Source organism: Mycteria americana, chromosome 4, assembly GCF_035582795.1.
Source record: "Mycteria americana isolate JAX WOST 10 ecotype Jacksonville Zoo and Gardens chromosome 4, USCA_MyAme_1.0, whole genome shotgun sequence".
NCBI lineage: Eukaryota > Metazoa > Chordata > Aves > Ciconiiformes > Ciconiidae > Mycteria > Mycteria americana.
In genome coordinates, this window is record NC_134368.1 from 85,795,742 (window position 1) to 85,813,001 (window position 17,260).

Genomic DNA, 17,260 nt, shown 5'->3' on the forward strand with positions numbered 1-17,260 from the left:
GGGAAGCGGCAAAGATAGTGGAAAAGTAGAATTCAGATACAGAGGTATTCTGTTTGTAATGGTTGCCAGTTAAGGTTGAGGTGCTTCTGGAAATGTGAAAGTAGGCAGAAATAGATGGATTTAGGAATTGGCTGTAGAGGGTGAATAGGATCTGCTAGCACATAATGAGCAAAGGACAAGTGAGTCTAGAAGAATATAGAGTATGAAAAAAGAAAGTGAAGGGTGAAGAACTATCAAGGCAAAGATCATTGAATGAACGTGGGTGAGTGCAGGAATACAGAAACTCATGAACAAGAGCCTGAACTCAGTGGTGTTGGAACCAAATGGTGGTTGGAATAGCACAAGATTAGGGAATGTCCTATGCCTTTTGTCCAGAAGAAGGTTACTGTTGGCCTTGTCTGTAGTGTCAGCAGAAGAGAAACGCTGCACAGTGAGTTGAGGAGCGGGTTAGAGGACATGTGTAGGTTACAGAAGAAAATGGGCCGCTCTCGGACAGTGTGTTGGATAAGGAAGGTAGGACAATAATAGTGAGTTGTGAGGAAAGGAAAAGGAGTTGGAGACAGGAGAGCTTACAACCTTAATTTGGAGAAAGTGATGAGAGACAGACTGAATGACAAAAGACAGGAAGGTATAAGAAGAATTAGGTAGACTGTAGGAGTAAAATGCTGGTATCAGAACACGTGAAGGAGGAGAATTCAGAAAGGAAGACTGGAAAGGGTTGATAGGGTTGGAATGGGAAAGGACCTCTCGGGTTGTATCGGTTTCTGGCAAGATCATAAAGAAAAAGAGGACTTGAAGGAACAAAGAAAGAGGAAAGAACATGAGCACCAGTGACCATACTGTCAGATTAGGGAGATCCAGGAGTCAGTCATACTACTTGTTTATTAAAGGAAAGGCTAAGAAGAGAGAGGGGAGCTCAATAAAGGAAGCTGACACCAGTTGCTGGATTTGAGTTGCCCCCCTATTCTGAGGTGAATAAATATGCTTATAGAGGAAGGTGAATGTGCACCACAGCTGTGAGTACCCGTTGAATGCAAGAGTCACTTGCTGAGCACAAGCATGCCTTAGTGTTTTACATGTTTGTGTGTGTTTGGTAAACAATTTTAATTTTGCTTGGGTTTTTTTTTAATGTTTCAGGTTCGTGGGAGTAAAGGTGAGGTCCTTTATATCCTGGATGCAAGCAATCCACGCCATTCTAATTGGCTGCGTTTTGTCCATGAGGCTCCATCACAGGAACAGAAGAACCTGGCAGCCATCCAGGTAGATTTGGTGGATTCCTACCATTTGCTTCCTGTTATTGGTTTACTAATTCGATCTCCTCTTTGGTCTTTATCTCTTGCAGTAAAATTGCAAGACCTGAGAAAAGTTGCAAACTGCTTTCCTTTTCCTACCTTTCTTTTTAGAAGTGAACTCTTGTGCTTAAATACAATACCATAAATAAGACTGACAGGATGAAAGACCAAAGAGGTCCTTAGAATCTGATATTCTTTGAAAGGTTTATATTAATCCACTGTGATGGAATTGCACTGAATCACTCACATGAACTATTTCTCCTGGCTTAAAGTGAACAGTTTACATTAAAAAAAAATAAAAAATTTCAGAGTAGTTAACTCACTACTGTAACAACAGTTGAATTTTCTCACTACAGCCTTATTCAGTGAATTTAAGCTTTTGCCTGAATGTAGCTGTTTTCTTGTCATTGTGGAAATTAAAAAGATAACTTGGGTAGCTATATACTGGGCTGAATCAGGACTAATGATTTAGAGGCCTAGTTGTGTTTCATGCCGAACTCGGGTATGGACTTAGGTGTGTGGAAAGCAGAATCATGTATTTGCTTTATGGTTTAAAATTTAATATAAAAGTGACAGGTTTGAAAGCAAGCATGGTGCTTAAAATATTCTAGTAGAAAACAGAGAATTGAAGGATTTAATTATCTGATAGGATGATCAGGCACTGCTTGAGGATAAGTTAATAAAAAAAGATCATTTTCTTTTTCTAGTCTTGGCCGTGGATCTGAATTTATCCAGCTTATTTTTACATTTTTACATTTGTCATTTGTAGGATTCTCTAGTCATGAGTTCCACTGTTTTAATTACACATTATATTGAAACATGCTTCTGTTTTTCTTCTAGAAACTTATTAATTTCACTTGATTCCCTAGTCCTTGTATAACAGTGAATAGTTACTTTATGTTCATCTTTCTATGCCATCCTTGATTTTATAGAACCCTATTATGTCCTTTCCCTCTTATTTGACAGCTCTTTTCTCAAGCTGAAGAGTCTTAGTCTGTTTAATCTCTCATTTTTGGAAGCATTCTGTGACTTTGCAGAATGTAACAAAGACAGCAATGTTTTTCTAGTTACAGCTATTGTCCTTTTGGAGATTATGAAAGATATGAACTATCTGCATTTTTTTTTTTCCAACAACTCAGTTTTAGAGTAAAATAATTTCCAATCCCACGTAAGTAAGAATTACATAGCTGTGTTAAATTTTTGCTTGAAACGTATACCTTCCAAAATGTTGTTTCAGGCTAATCCAAGCTATTTGCTGATGTAATCCAAATTTGCAAAAAAAATAGGAAAAGGATAATTATTTATCAACATTTCTTAAAATTATTATTCTGCTTTTTCATCATGAGATGACTTTTTTTCTAGGATTTGCCTGCAGATCCTTGACAAAAGAATTTAACACCATAGTTTATTTTTAGGCCAAATGAAAAAATTTGTATTTTTCCTTGCCAAGAAAACAAAGTTTGTTTCTGATGGAATAAAACAGGAAAAAAATATTTTAAAGCTACTAAGTAGAAAAAGAATACTAGTAAAGCCCTAGCATGTCATTCTGTGAAAGATACGTTACTGCTGTTCTCCCCCCTGCCCCTTCCCCTCTATTTGTACTCAGTGGCACTTAACACTAGCGATTTCAATTTCTGTGTTGATGACTTGTCCAACTCCTTAAATCTCCTACTCACCAGAGGAACTGTTTGCTTATTTGGATCTTAAGCAAGCAGTGCCCAGTGACATTGCTGCTGCCAATTCCCCTGCAGACCTGGTTTCAGCCTCCCTCTTCCTGTCCCAGTTGTGAGCTTTTCTGAGATTTCCATTCTGCTGTTGTATCTTCTACCACGCCGCTTCTGCCTGGCTTTTCTTCCATTATCACCGTAGTTGAATGCTACTATTAGCAGTGTACTGTGCTGGGAAACCTAATTGGTTATCTGCCAGCCTTCACTTGCTTTTGTGCCTCTTGCTTTCCAAAGCTCTAGTTTTACTGACTGTGAGTCTGTGACAGTCCATCACATATTGCTGGCTGAACGTGACTGCAGTTTTGCTGCTGATACTGTTTCTTTGGACTTGGTTGCTGTTCCTGTTTTAGGTCACTGTGGCCAGCTTCATCATCTGCTTTTCCTTTGGGCCTGTACTCTATGTTGTCGTCTTTGGTTCAGACCTCTTTAGGTTTTAACGTTCAGGCTACAATTGAATTTTGAGGAACGGATAAGAAAGAGCGTTCACTATTCATTCAGCAAAAACTCTTGTCAACGCTGACTGAATGACTGCTTTATTATGCTTTTCCTGATGTCTATGACAAGTCAGTGATTAATTTAGTATGACCACTGCCTATGCAGTTATTTCTGTATGTTTTCCTTCTGTCTTTGTCTCTCGGTTACACCAAGATCTATCAAAAGATTTGTTGTCCTGCTTATAGCAGCAAATATGAAAGGTGCTCATAACATGAGGAGTCCTAGGCATTAGTCGGTGATTAGCATGTCATCAGTGCATAGGCAGTGTGATAGCAAATTACAGTCAATGTTAGCAAATGCAGAGTAAGGTTCACAAGAGGGAGCAGTGTGAACAATTAATGTTCGTTATTACATTTTAAATAAAACACTTGGTAAAATGACCTGAACTTCTGAATAGAAGTTTTCATGGAATATCCAGTGTGTACCAGTGGGTTTTTTGATAATGAAAATGATTATTTAAATAAAGAAATGGAAAGAAACTGTTACGCGGTATTGCATAATTGCTTAGAGTGCGCTTAGTGCTTTTTGCACGCCTTTTTAGAGGATCATACGGGAGGAAAAGGATGGTTTAAAAAGAAAAAAGAGTGGCAAGAATGTTAGTTCTATGGAAACTTCCACAGAAAAACATTTGGAAAAATTACAGGGAAAAATAGAATAAACACCATCAGCATGTACAAAATGATGAAAAGTATGGGAAAGGCAAACTTATGAAAACAAACAAAAATCTACTAAATTATCTCATAGGTTTTTTTTATAAATGAAAATCAATAATCAGCTGCAAAAGTAACTTGGGTATTCTATGTGAGTGACCTTGAAGCTGTGTAGATATTTATATATGTATAAATATTTAATTGCATATAACATGAATAGATACTACTTGTGTTGAAAAGAGCTGAATATTTACATACTTCTTTGCAGGGTTTGATCTCACTTTAGTAGTTGGAGATGCAAATCCCAAAACTCTGCTATTCTTTTTTGGGCCCCCCCCCCCCCCCCCCCCCCCCCAACACAGCCCACAAATCCTTCAGTATTTTAATTCCACAATCTTTGCCTTTAATGATAAGCAGATTTAAGGCCACTTGGTGCAGTAGCACTTTGGTTTATGAAATCAGTGGGCAAAACATTAGTGGAATGTTTCCACTAACCTTTAATTTGAATTGAGAGTTGCCTGCTTGCCACCAAGATGATAAAATGATGTTTTACAAAGAGGAGGAAGTTATGCATTACATCAGTAAAGTTGTTACTTCAAAACAGTTGTTTTGTTTGAAGTTAAACAGTTTGTTTAAAGTTGTTAGCTTCATTATCATTACTCAAGTTAACATGGCTGCAAAAAAAAAGCTGTTGCATTGCTGAACAAGTACCTAAAATAATTAAAAAAATAGAAGAATTTGTAATACAGATGATGACATAAAAAAAAATTTCCTAATCTTAAACCAACTGAATTATTACATATTATGTAATAAAGTAGAATATGTCTGTATAGTTATAGAAAGGGCTAATTCGCTAACTAAGAGGAGAAAATAGAATATTTAGAGGTGGTCAGAGACTTTGTGTTCTAACCAGCACATTATAATTACCCTTGTGAAATGTAAATTTTCGCCAGACATTTGTATTTTATGAAGATTTTTGTGGGGTTGGCTGAATTTTTAAACAAGTATTTTATTTTTCTCTCAGTTCTACTAATTACTCTTCGAAGTGAATCTTTAGCAGTGAATCTCACAGGCTAAAATTGATTCATTGAGAATATTTGACCAAGATTAATGATACTAGCCTATAAAATGTGAAAATAGAGTAAACCACAGTGGTAGAACAGGGGCTTCTCTGGCTTGTCCTAAGTCTCTTCTACGAATGCTTACGAATTTAACACTGGTTGTGTGCTTCACAGCTGCCCCTCTGCAATTTTCTAGGAGACTTTGTATGAACTAATGAAAATGTGAATGGAAAATAATAATTTCCTTGTTTATACCCACTAATGCTAATTTCCACTAATTATCTTTCCCACTAGTTTTCTTTCCAGTCTCCAAATACTCCAACAGGAGCTTTTTGGTCTAGCCTGAGAACATTTCCAATCCTGATGGCGTCATTCTAGTAGTGAGAATCTTTATAATCTCAAAGCTGAAATAAAGTGATTGATAATCAGTTTGCTGCCTAGTGCTCAGTATTCAGTTTAAAAGAAGATGAAGTGAATGCATATGTCCCTGTATACAAATAAAGTAAACCACATCCTGGGTTGACTGCAAAATATGATTAGTTCATCATAGCTTAATTGTACCCAATGATCATGTTTAGACTGTGAAAAATGCTTCCTGCGGTGAAAAAGCAATTTAGAGGGCATGAGATTTTTTAAGTAAGTTTGGTGGGGTTTTTTTGTTTGTTAGTTTGGATTTTTTGGGGGGTGGGGTGGGGTGTTATGTTTTGATGGTTTTTTGGGTTTTTTTGTTCTTCTCCCTGTAATGCTATGTATTTTGTAAAAACCTGGTTCTGGTGGGAGCTCTTGCTGGTGTTGTGGGGAGCGTTCTGGGCACTGCGTTCTGCCTCCGCTGCCGGGGAGGGGCAGCTGTGGTGTTCGGATTGTCTTTGGCTGGGAAGGCACGGGAAGTATTTTTATCAGCTGTGCGGTGAGTAATACCACTGTGTGGCTGCTAGAGGAGGACAGAAAGGTTGGAGGGTACCTGCGTGTGTACCAGTTGCTTTTCTGAGCATTTTGCGCGGCTGAATTGCTGGAGGCTTCTCTACCTTATTTCAAGTAGTAATTGAATGAGTTAATCCTCTACTATATTTAAAGTAGCTTTAGAATTACAACTTTCACATTAACAGAAATGGTATGAATTGTAATCTCTTTTGCCCTGGGCTATTCCTAGCTACTTACTTATAAATATGACTTCTGATATGTAGCAAAAATGCTTTGTAATTATCATAAACAAAAGGAAATGGCTTCTATCAAAAATACCACAGTTTTGTTTTTTCATTTTTTAGACTGGTAGAGTATTATATTTTCAGTACTCCTTTGTCCAGAATGGATAAGTTTATCTGTTTGTCAGTTGTAATTTTATTAAAGACTCTCTGCTGGAGATTACTATGCAAAACAGATCCTGTTGTTAACATTGGAACTGTTTTATAAACAGAATTGCAGCCAGCTAGAGCTTTAAATTCAAATATTTTTTCATTAGCAAGCAGACATTGAGATGGTCTGCTGTAGCTTAGAAAACAGCAAGTTAGAATAATGAATAGCAAAAACTAATGTATAGGAGGATATTTACTGTGAGGTGGTAGAGTGGTTTAAAGTCGTATTTCACAAATGCGTGTTTGTTAGTCTGGCATAATTCAGTGATGTCCTGGTTGATCTTGAGGTAAAAACCCCCCGTGCAGTAACAGTAAATGTCTTCAAAGGAAGATTAGTATTTGAGAGACAGCGCTATGAGAAGTGTAGTAAAACTGGACTATCTAAAAAGCAAGACTGAGAGGAGAAGACACAAGGAAAGCAAGCACAAACTGTGTTAGACTGCTTAAGAAATTTACATATTACAGGACAGTTTTCAGGATTACCTGAAACTTACTGGTGGCTTGAGTGCTACAAAGGAAAGATTAATTTGTTATGCAATTTAAGAAGTAACGTGAACATAAGTGTTGACTTCCTGCATGCTCAGAGGGGAGAATTAGAAATCTGCTCGATTCTTGAAAAACTTCTTTAATTCTTTGCATTCCATATGCATTTATCTGTTGTTGAATACATACTAGTGCTGTTCAGGTATTCTGTTATTGAAGAATTCAAAATGAGAAGTTTCTGAAGAGTGAAGTAAGTGTTTTTCTCCGTGAGGTCCTTGAACTATACCTATTATATTTTTGATTATTGCAATAGGAACCTCAGCAATACCAAGCAACTGTGAGTGTGAAAACCATTTAGACCCTTTTCAGCACTGAGGTTACAGAATCTTTTTTTTCATTTAAATGTAACTCATTCCTGATTTTAGACTCTCTTAATACTAAGCTGGTGCATAAAGTGGTGATATTAAGGTGTGAAAAGATCTACCATTCTTATCTCTCCGTGGATTTCTAAGGGCCTCTCTTCCCAAGTTTTGCTATCACTAAGTGCTTTTTCTTGCTGAGATACTGTGTTATGAGGTAAAAATTTGGAATATGGCATATTGGAATATGAGCACTACAATTTTTTCTTAAATGTTTGGGAAGGAAAAAATAAGTGTTTTAACATTATATGTTAAATAGTAACTTTTAAAGTAAATGTAGTTGTTGTCATCTACTTGTTATTTTAGATGGGGATCAGGTGGGAGAGAGGCACGTGAAGGGAGGAAAGAAATCCCTGCAGGAATCAAATTCCTGTTACTTCAGAGCATTGAACTGCAGGTGTGTCTGGGAACGTAGGCAATTGTAAGAAAGACAGCAATAAGGAAGATGAACATGTTCGAATACGTGTGGGAAGATGTGTGCTCATGTTATCTGCCAAGTCAAAAGGGTCTTTACTTTTTTTCCAAAGAGGTCAAGACCTTTAAGAGGCTGAGTTATTGGTCACCTAAAGCATCCTGGCGATTAGAGCCTCCTCATGCTTGCTAATTACTCTGGCCCTGCTACTTCCATTTGTAGCTTCAAATATTCCTGTTTGCTGTGGGGAGCGATCTCATTACATTTGATATCGATGGAAGTCTTTTCATTGCATTTGGAAGGCTTTAAATCTAAGTTGCTGAGTCAAAAACATGCTGAACAGTTTCTGGAGGTGTTGAGCAGCATCAGGTGCCTGCACTTTGCCAGTTAACAGAGAATGCTTGACATCTCTTACAGCGTATGGTGCCATGCAGGATGGTTCACTGCTGTTGAAAGCTTGTTCAGTTGCTGAGCTCAGTGGTTACTTGTGGCAGTGAAAGTCACATATGTGAACTTCTGTATATGTTTTACATGGTTTTAAGTTTTACTAAGCCAGTATTTCTTAAAACAGTGAAATGCCACTTTAGTTAAAGATTGATTTGGAGTGGAACACTAAATCTGAACATCTGTAAACTTTGGGGAAAATTGGGATTTAGATCCAAAGTGGAAGCTAATGCCTATGGCTTTGGCTTCCTCCTCTTTTTGAGTTGAAAAAGGGAAAGAAATTAAAAACTAAGCTTTCTCAATAAGCATAAAAAATGCAGGGTCACTTCTGAGATGCTTTGGAAATAAAGAATGGAATGAGAGTTGGTATTACTGCTAGAGTGGTTAACATTCTCTGCAACAAATGCATGCTGAAAGCAGTATTCTCTAGTTAGATTTATACAAGGATGTTGTGGAATAGTTGAAGAGAGCATATATCAAAAGAGAAGTGTTCTGGATGATGGGGCAGGGTGTACCCTCAGCAAGTTTGCTGATGACACAAAACTGGGAGGAGTGGCTGATACACCAGAGGGCCATGCTGCCATCCAGAGCGACCTCAACAAGGAATGGGGAGAAATGGTCTGACAGGAACCTCATGCAGTTCATCAAAGGGAATTGCGAAGTCTTGCACCTGGGGAGGAGTAACGCCATGCATCTTTACATGCTGGAGCCCAAGGAGCTGGAAAGCAGCTTTGCAGAAAGGGATCTGGGGGTTTTGGTGCCCAGTGCCAGGACCAGAGGCAATGGGCACAAACTGAAACTCGGGATGTTCTCTCTGAACATCAAGAAATACTTTTTACTGTGAGGGTGACTTAAGCACTGGCATACGTTCCCCGTAGAGGTTGTGGAGTCGCCCTCCTTAGAGATATTCAAAATACATCCGGACGATGGTCCTGGCCAGTCTGCTCTAGGTGACCCTGCTTGAGCAGGGGGTTGGATGAGATCACCTCCAGAGGTGCCTTCATTCTGTGATTCTGAGACAAGGTATAACTAAAGTTGGGAAACCTGTAGATTTCCTCTATAAAACCTCTATAACAAGAAGGATGTAAACACATCACTCAAGTCTAAGCAAATGGATTATTTTTTTGTAATTGATGGTTTGTATTTTCCACAGAGCCTCTAAAGGAGACTTCCAAGAGTAAGTTGCAGTGTCTCTGTTCAGGAGCCTGTAGAGGTTCATTAATATCTGCCAGTACTGGAAGATATTATGTGCCATACTGGGCATGTACAGAGCACATGCCAATAAAATGCTGCTGACATCAACCTTCCCAAGGCAGGGGGGAAAAAAAGTGGTTTACTTTTCACAACAAAAGCTTTCAGCGAGAAGAATAATCAAAAGTTTCAGTGCTTCTCTGAGCCACCAGAATTGTGATGTTGCCGGAATTAGCTTTTTGAACTCCCACTTTAGTTTTTTTGTTCTCCTCACAGAGAAACAAGAATATTTTATTTTTAAGTTGGAAGATTGGAAAATGTGTACTGAATTGAAACGTACAGTGAAGGGTGGGAGGAATCCTTTTGGCGGGGGTGGGGTGGGGAATCTTCCAGCTATCATTTGTATTGCTATTGTACACATCATTCAAATTCCTGAGGAGTTTAACTGCAAGATTTGGGTATGTAGTATCATTGCTGCAGTAAAACATGTTCTTCTGCAGATGGGAAACTAAAAGCAATGGCTTCTAATTTAATGCAAGTTAATAACTGTAAGCAAGGAACAAAGAATAAAACAGTCTATCGTAATACAGAATATTCAGCTGGAAAAATATTCTAACCTTCCCCAGGAGCTATCACTGAAAACTGCAGAATGGTGTAAGAATGCAGGGAAAATGTGGGCATTGCCGTACTAGTCTAACCTTGTGCTCTGTTTAATCTCACGTTCATGTCTCAAAGGTTGTCTACCTTAGCATGCAATACAGCACAATAGGAATAGATCACTAGGTAGAGCTGAGGCTTCTGTGTCTCTTTTGCATGTGGTGTGTGGTTCTGGTGCTGTACCTCAGATTAGATATCCTCGTGGTCCCTGGGCTGAATGTCTCCATTACATGTGTGAGTTATAGGTGTGGTGTGGCTGGTTTGTTTGTTTGGGTTTTGTGTTGTTCCCCCCCCACCCAAGAGAAGTCTCTCTGGGATCCATCTGCTTCCTGGCTGTTGAGAGCCACAAACATGCTGAGTGGAACAGGGATACCTGCCTAAAACAGTAAGGTATTTTCCAATGTATGAACTAGTGTGAAAACAAGAAAAGCTTCCCCCACTCTCTTTGTGTCATCTATTTCCCCTTCCTTGCTTGAGCGGGGCAAGGGTCTGTTGGAAACCTCTGGAAGGCTGCCTTACTTCACCCACTCTCCCCCACAGGTACCTGATCTGCTCTCCCTCTTGGGAAGGAATTGTTATTCTGATCATGTCTTTCCTGGCACTGCATGCCCTTTTTGACCTTTCCTGTGCCTGAGCTTGTGGCTTTGTCTTCTCCTGCCACAGCCCCCAAGAAATCCCCTCCGCACACTTCTTGGATTGGGGTTTCTGCCCTCACAGGCCTTGCCAAGATTGGTTTTACTCTGGCAAGCATGATACCCTGGAGCTGTAGGCAAAGATCAGGAAAGGGAGTGTGCTTGTTTGGACAGGTAGCAAAGGAGAACTAGCAGAACAGGTAGGCTGAAGAGCTGGGTTGCTGCCAGGAAATTGGGTGTAGAGAGAAGCCAGGCAGTGTGGTAAGAGGAGTGGTTGTGGGCACAGGGGGAAACTTGATAAGGATTAGGAAGGCTGGGTTGGAGCCAGCTGATCAAGCTCTGGAGGATGGAAAAGCCGTATGCTCCCTCAGGTAATGCAAGACTATCTGCTTCCTCTTCCTCTTGTGTTTTCAGCTTTCAGGAGTGCTGACATATGTCTTACACTTGTGGATGAATATGTGATGGGCCATCAATGCTTCTTGGCCCGTGTTCCCTGTTAGCCTCCCCTCTTACAAAGCACACACAAAGGTGTGTAGCTGGATGGAAAAGCCAAGAATCTGAATGGGGGAGGTGCCTGTAGTGGGGCAAAAATGGGACAGCAGGAGCTGTTGGAACCAGAAAACTGTATTTGCTGGGCAGGTCAGTGTGGCCCACAGCCTAAAAGATGACAGTCGAGGCAGGGGGTGAGAGAAGCAAAGTGGAATAATAAACCAGGAATAGGGTGAAGGGAGGTTGTGATGCCACTGTGACCAGCACTTGGGTTTTCTCCCAAGGACTGCTGTGGCCCGCTGCAGGTGAACGTTGTTAACAAAACAACCAGCATGGCCTAAGCAGATGAGCAGGTGGAACAACTGCAGGTGTGTTCTTAGTAAATGGGAGGATTATTAAAATTATTTAAAAGATTTCTTACTACATTCTCTGTGTCTATGTCTGCATGCATGTAGATAAATGTGCTTCATGCGGGTGCTGCCGGTGGAGGGAGAGACTTAAATTTCTTTGTGGTTCTGGAGAACTTCCATTGGTTTCACTGAAAATGCTGCCTGAGGAGCCACTACAGTGTGGGTGTATCTGGATTAATTAGCGCTCTGAATACCTGACTATTAGCATTTGTTGCTGGAAAAGCCAAACAAATTAGCCTTGGAGGAGGAATGAGTTTGAGCTGTGTTTTAGTTTGGGTTGGCACCGAAGCTAATTTCTTTTCAATGCAAATGCAACCAAGATCACTCAAGCACTGAGAGTCCTTAGTACTTCTTCCATTAATCTTGCAAAAGTACAGAAATGGGAAAGAATCAGGATGTTTTTAGACACAAAGAGCTATAAAATAAGCCCCAGACGCACATGAGGGAAGTGCGGAGATGGTGAGGATAGAGCAGTATTGATAAGAACTTGGTTGTTGGGATTCATGCACTTGGTCTAGGTTAACCTGAATAGCTAGTTCTGGTTGCTGTTCTCCCAGATTTACTGTGTGGTGTAAAATGTGTCACGTATGATCTAATTGAAAGGTGTGCTATTTGGTTCTTTAATGAGTAGGTTTGGGACTTTATTTTTGCCTGGGATACATGGCTTTTTTTTTTAAGCCAGTAATAGGTATGTGCTTCCATTTATAAGGTTGTCTTGCTTTTAGAATAAGGTTGTCCTAAACAGTGATATATTGGAGGTTTACCCCAGTGGTTTTATCCTGTCTAAGTGGAGACTGAGTGTAGAAAGACCTTTTACTTTTCCTCATGTCAAGAATTTTAGTACATGATTTGTTTGGAGTTTAGACTGTAGTAAATTAAAGGTCTCTGCAACTTGACAGAGGCATATGAAAACCAGCAATTTCTAGATGTATGCAAAAGTTAGGGTGGCATGCTGATAGATATCTGGACTGCAGAATATATCTTGGAAAAAAAAATGCATAATTTGTTTTGTTTTCAGATGCTGCTGTTGAGATAAGGACAGAAAAGTGGTGTGTCCTTGAAAGCAGCAGCTGTATCAAGTCTATTGAATTAAATGGGTTTCACTCTTGTGTGACAATATCTTGTGTAATATATAACAGACCTTCTAAAGCTCGAGGAATACTACATCCCTGCTGACAGTTTAAATTAATCTTAGTATATTAAAAAAATTAAAAAGTATTATCTTGTCCTTGTGCTGTGAAGCTTGTTACAAAATATATGGCTAGATGTAGTGTAAAGAAGCTTCAATTAACTTTTCTGGATGTTAATCAGATAAGCTTTAAGATTTATGATAGGACTTAGAAGTCTTCATTGCGTAGAAATGAGTCTCCTTTGGTGCTTTGGGTAGTACCTTAAAGCAGTTGGTTCACAAATGGCCAAAAAAGAAAGCAGCTGTGTATATCAACTTAGGAGACAGCTGGTTTTGCTATAGCTCCACCCTCCCCAGCCAGCCTTGGTAACTTCAGATAAACGTTGTCAAAGACCAAAGTTGTTAGCTTATGTATCTATTTGGAAGCTTGTTTGTTCATTGTGGAGAAGGTTTTGGAGCTTATTATTATTAGGTAGTTTGTTCTCTCATGCAGAATCTGGGCTGGGTCTTTGGCCTTCAGTGGATCTGTGTATCTACACTGGTTTAAACCAGCAGAAGGTTTTGATCGAGCGGTTCAAAGTGCATTTTAGACATGTGCCTGCCAACTTTATAGTGAAGATAACTGACCAGGGTTGAAAGCCTGTTCATGAGGAAGGCTAGGAATCTTAAAGAGAGAGAGAGAGAAAATAACACTACATAAACATGCTGCTGAAAGCTGGATTATAATTCATGCAGCCAGCAGGGAACAGAGCAAAAGCTGTATTGGTTATTTAAATTTTGTTATTTTTCTAATACTCAAATGTTTCATTTTCAAACTGTGAAGCTCTTGTCAGGCAGAGTGTGGCAGGAGAGGAGGACTTTAACACCACCTTCACCTTGGTCTAGGCTACAGTGTAAATTGGAAAAGCCTTACAGCTGAGGCAGAGGCGTGTTTCCAGAATACCAGAATATAAGGGCACTTCATCCATGCAGCCCCACTAGGAAAGAAGTCTCAGAAAGGCTGTTTGAGCATTGTGCTCCCTGAGGAATGGAACCAGCCCTTCCATAGTTGAGGGCTAATATTAGTTCAGGGTCCCATACTTGTCTCTAGATTTTACTTTTTCTGACATAATTAGTCATTGCTTCTACTTACTGTTTGCAACAGGAAGGGGAAAATATTTTCTATCTGGCTGTGGAAGATATTGAAACAGACACAGAACTTCTGATTGGGTACTTGGACAGTGACATGGAAGAAGAGGAGGAGGAAGAAGAAGAAGTAACTGTTATCCAGGAAGATGAAGACAGTGGCAACAATAAAGAAGTGCAACCAGCTAGTGAAAAAATTACAGGTGAGCAATATGTAAAAACTAGGATAACTTGAGAGCTTAAAAGTAGTAACAAAGAAGAAAGAACAGTAACTGCAAAGGACTGGGGAACTGGAAGGCTCCCCAGGTTTAGTCTGAGCTCTTGTATGACTTTTGTCTCTTTGTTTTGGTTTGAGTTGAGGTTCTCTTCTTTGCCTAATAAGAAGCAGCCAGTCCTGTGAATTACTGAGTGAATGAGTGAGCCTAGATTTCATGAGAAGATACCATTAATTTATGAACTAAAGATGGAGTTCATTTCACCTGACATATAGTCCTATGAAAGCTAAGTTTTTCCTCTAAGAGGGGTAGTTTCCCTCTTACATAGATGGGAGGGAAATAAACCTTTTCATAAAGCTGTTCAGCCAATCCTAAGGCAAGATGTCTAAGAAAAGGTAGGTGACCTGAGCTGTGTGGTGAATTCTCAGCATCTTTATCAAAGTAGAGACAACCTGGATGACTAATTGAGGCTAACAGCCTAAGTCACACCCAACTTAATACTTTGCATCCATTTTCAATAATGCTGATGGTAGTCCACTCAAGATAGGCTGTCTATAATCCATTGAGAGATCAATGTCTTTTGTGAATTTAGTGATGCCATTTTGCATAATCTGTTTTTGGCAGACAGTCTCTTTTAATGTAACCAAAATATTCCCTGAAAACTATCCCTTTGCTGGTTTTGCCTCCAATCATGCAGATCCCCTCACCTGTAAAGAGGACCATGCATGCCCACACTGTGAATCCAGTTTTGCCAGCCAGGAGATTCTTGCTGAACATCTTCAGACTTTGCACCAAAAACCCAGTGAGGAAAAGGAATTTAAGTGCCGAAACTGTGGAAAGAAATTCCCTGTTAAACAAGCTCTACAAAGACAGTGAGTAGAAACAGGAGTGTTTTTTCAGGGATCATTTAAATCAATTTCATTCAATCATTTATTTCTCTTGGCTTAATAACAATTTAAGCTTTAATATTTATGCTTATGTATTTGTACCCTTACCCTTTACATTAGTCTTTTAGTATGTTCATTTCTTGTACTTGTGGGAGACTTCAATTTGAATCGTAAAAATGTCGCTAATTTTTTATGTTTTAAAATCATACACTAGAGACTAGATCAGAGCTGCTGTTTGGTGCAAAACCCTTGGTCTCTCCATCAGTGGACTATTTAGTAGTTTAGGAGATGTAATTTGTAAGCTGTGGATGTCGTTACAGAATTAAAGTAAGATTTAGAAGAAAGTAAATAGTGATCTAGAAGGACAAAAAAAAGGAAGAACAATGCTTCATGTTTGCTTAATTAAATATTTGGGTGATGGGGAAAAAAACCAAATAGAAACATGAAAGATGTGAGATTTAAGAGCACATCTTTACTGTCCTTGATAGTGTAAATATGCAGTTTTGTCACTAAAGTTTACAATTATGCTTTTGTACAGACATAACTGTTTTTGTCTTTTGTTGTTTATATATTTTTTTTGCTTGCAATTAAATAGATATATTACTCTTTTAATACATTTCATTATAGATAGTACATTAGATGCGTAAGTGATTACAGACAGTACATTCAACCTAACTCTCTCTATTGGAAAGAAACAGACTCATATTGCATGGAATGCACTTAAGGCTGCTCTTGTAATAAATTGATCTTTCTTACATATGAATGATGTGAATGTTCCTAGAACTGGCAGCTCTATATGAGTTTTGTATTCTTTCATGGAAATAAATATTTGGTGGAGGCAATTAAATATTTTCTCTTAGACTTGTTCCTTCTAGTCTATAGTGGAAGTTGGATTTGTGCTGTATAGCTAGTTAAGTAAATTTTTACATTATGCAAAGTAAGATTAATCTGTGTGAGGATACAGCAGTATGATGCTGACTCTAGCTGTATATGCATTTGATCAGTCCCACTAAATTCCAGGAGACTTCACATATGAAATAGGTTCCTCACCTACTTAAAGATTTGTAGAGCTGTATATATATTTTTAGCTACTGCAAGCCTGTGTAAGTTGTAGAATGTTCCCCTTATTTTTTTTTTTAATTATTTTTTATTTTTCTTCAGCGTACTTCAGTGCACAGAGAATATCAGCCCGGGAGACTCTTCAAGAAGTTTTCAGTGCTCTGTTTGCAACACTTCCTTCAGCTCAGAATCGAGGTTTTGTGTCTGAGTTAGTGGACTGCTGTCATACCATTGCTGGCCTCCCTTTGCATGTTAGCTTTCAAGCTTGTTAGTTTATGTGAATCCTAACAGTGAAAGAAGTCAAATGCTTTCATTCCTATTTGCTGTAAGTAATGCATGAGGTGGCCTTGGAATTCTGCAGTGCAGCATGCGTTAAGCTCAGAGTACTTGCTACGTGTCTGGTTTCTGTAGATACTGCTTTATGTTTGGTGTTTTTTTGTTTGTTTGTTTTTACTGGTTATCCCATATAGTTACGAACAGCACAAGGAGGCGTGTAGAGGGGATGCCAGATTCATATGCAAGGCAGATAGCTGCGGCAAGAGGTTCAAGAGTAAGGATGCCCTGAAAAAACATAAAGAAAACGTTCACAGCGGTAAGAAAGAGTTTAATGTTTCTTTGGAAAAAAACCCTCTAACATGTTCCTAGCCTTAAATTTGCAAATCAGAGTAAACATTGTCTTTGGTTTCTTTTTTAATGGATTCATTTGTATCAAAAAGAAAATCAAGAAGTAACTAATTGCAAGAGTAACTATTCCTCCTCCCCCAGGGAGAAATTACTGTATACCAGATGAATCATTAGTCTACTGCAGAAAATGTAATAGGAATCTGGGGAAGTTTAAACTAGGCAAATAATAGATAAAGCAAAACATTTCAGTAGTGAGGAAAATCAACCACTGGCACAAACTGCTACAGGAAGTGGTGAGTTCCTGATCTTTTGGTATTTTCAGGACACAATGGGATGTCTTTCTGGAAGACATGCTTCACAAACGATTAGGCTTGACGAGGGTATTGCATAAAATTCTATAGCCTCTGTTGTGTAGGAAGCCAGACCAGACAATCCACTAGTCCCGTTAGGCCCTAGCATTTTTATATCTGTGCACTGTGAATCAATAGTTTTCAATCAAACTTCACT

The 17,260-nt window shown here is 39.0% G+C and overlaps 1 protein-coding gene across 5 annotated transcripts in view; it reads left to right on the forward strand.

The window, feature by feature from the left end:
* PRDM5 (PR/SET domain 5) overlaps positions 1-17,260 on the forward strand; it is a 94,647-nt gene that overhangs the window by 15,964 nt on the left and 61,423 nt on the right. For all 5 annotated transcript variants that reach the window (XR_012775659.1, XM_075501163.1, XM_075501166.1 and 2 more), the window contains exons 3-7: positions 1,138-1,260; positions 13,988-14,171; positions 14,881-15,055; positions 16,232-16,324; positions 16,600-16,721. Coding sequence is in view for 4 of the 5 variants with exons in the window: in XM_075501163.1 (XP_075357278.1) it covers positions 1,138-1,260; positions 13,988-14,171; positions 14,881-15,055; positions 16,232-16,324; positions 16,600-16,721 (697 nt within the window). In the remaining variant the exon portion in view is untranslated. The remainder of the gene's footprint in view (positions 1-1,137; positions 1,261-13,987; positions 14,172-14,880; positions 15,056-16,231; positions 16,325-16,599; positions 16,722-17,260) is intronic.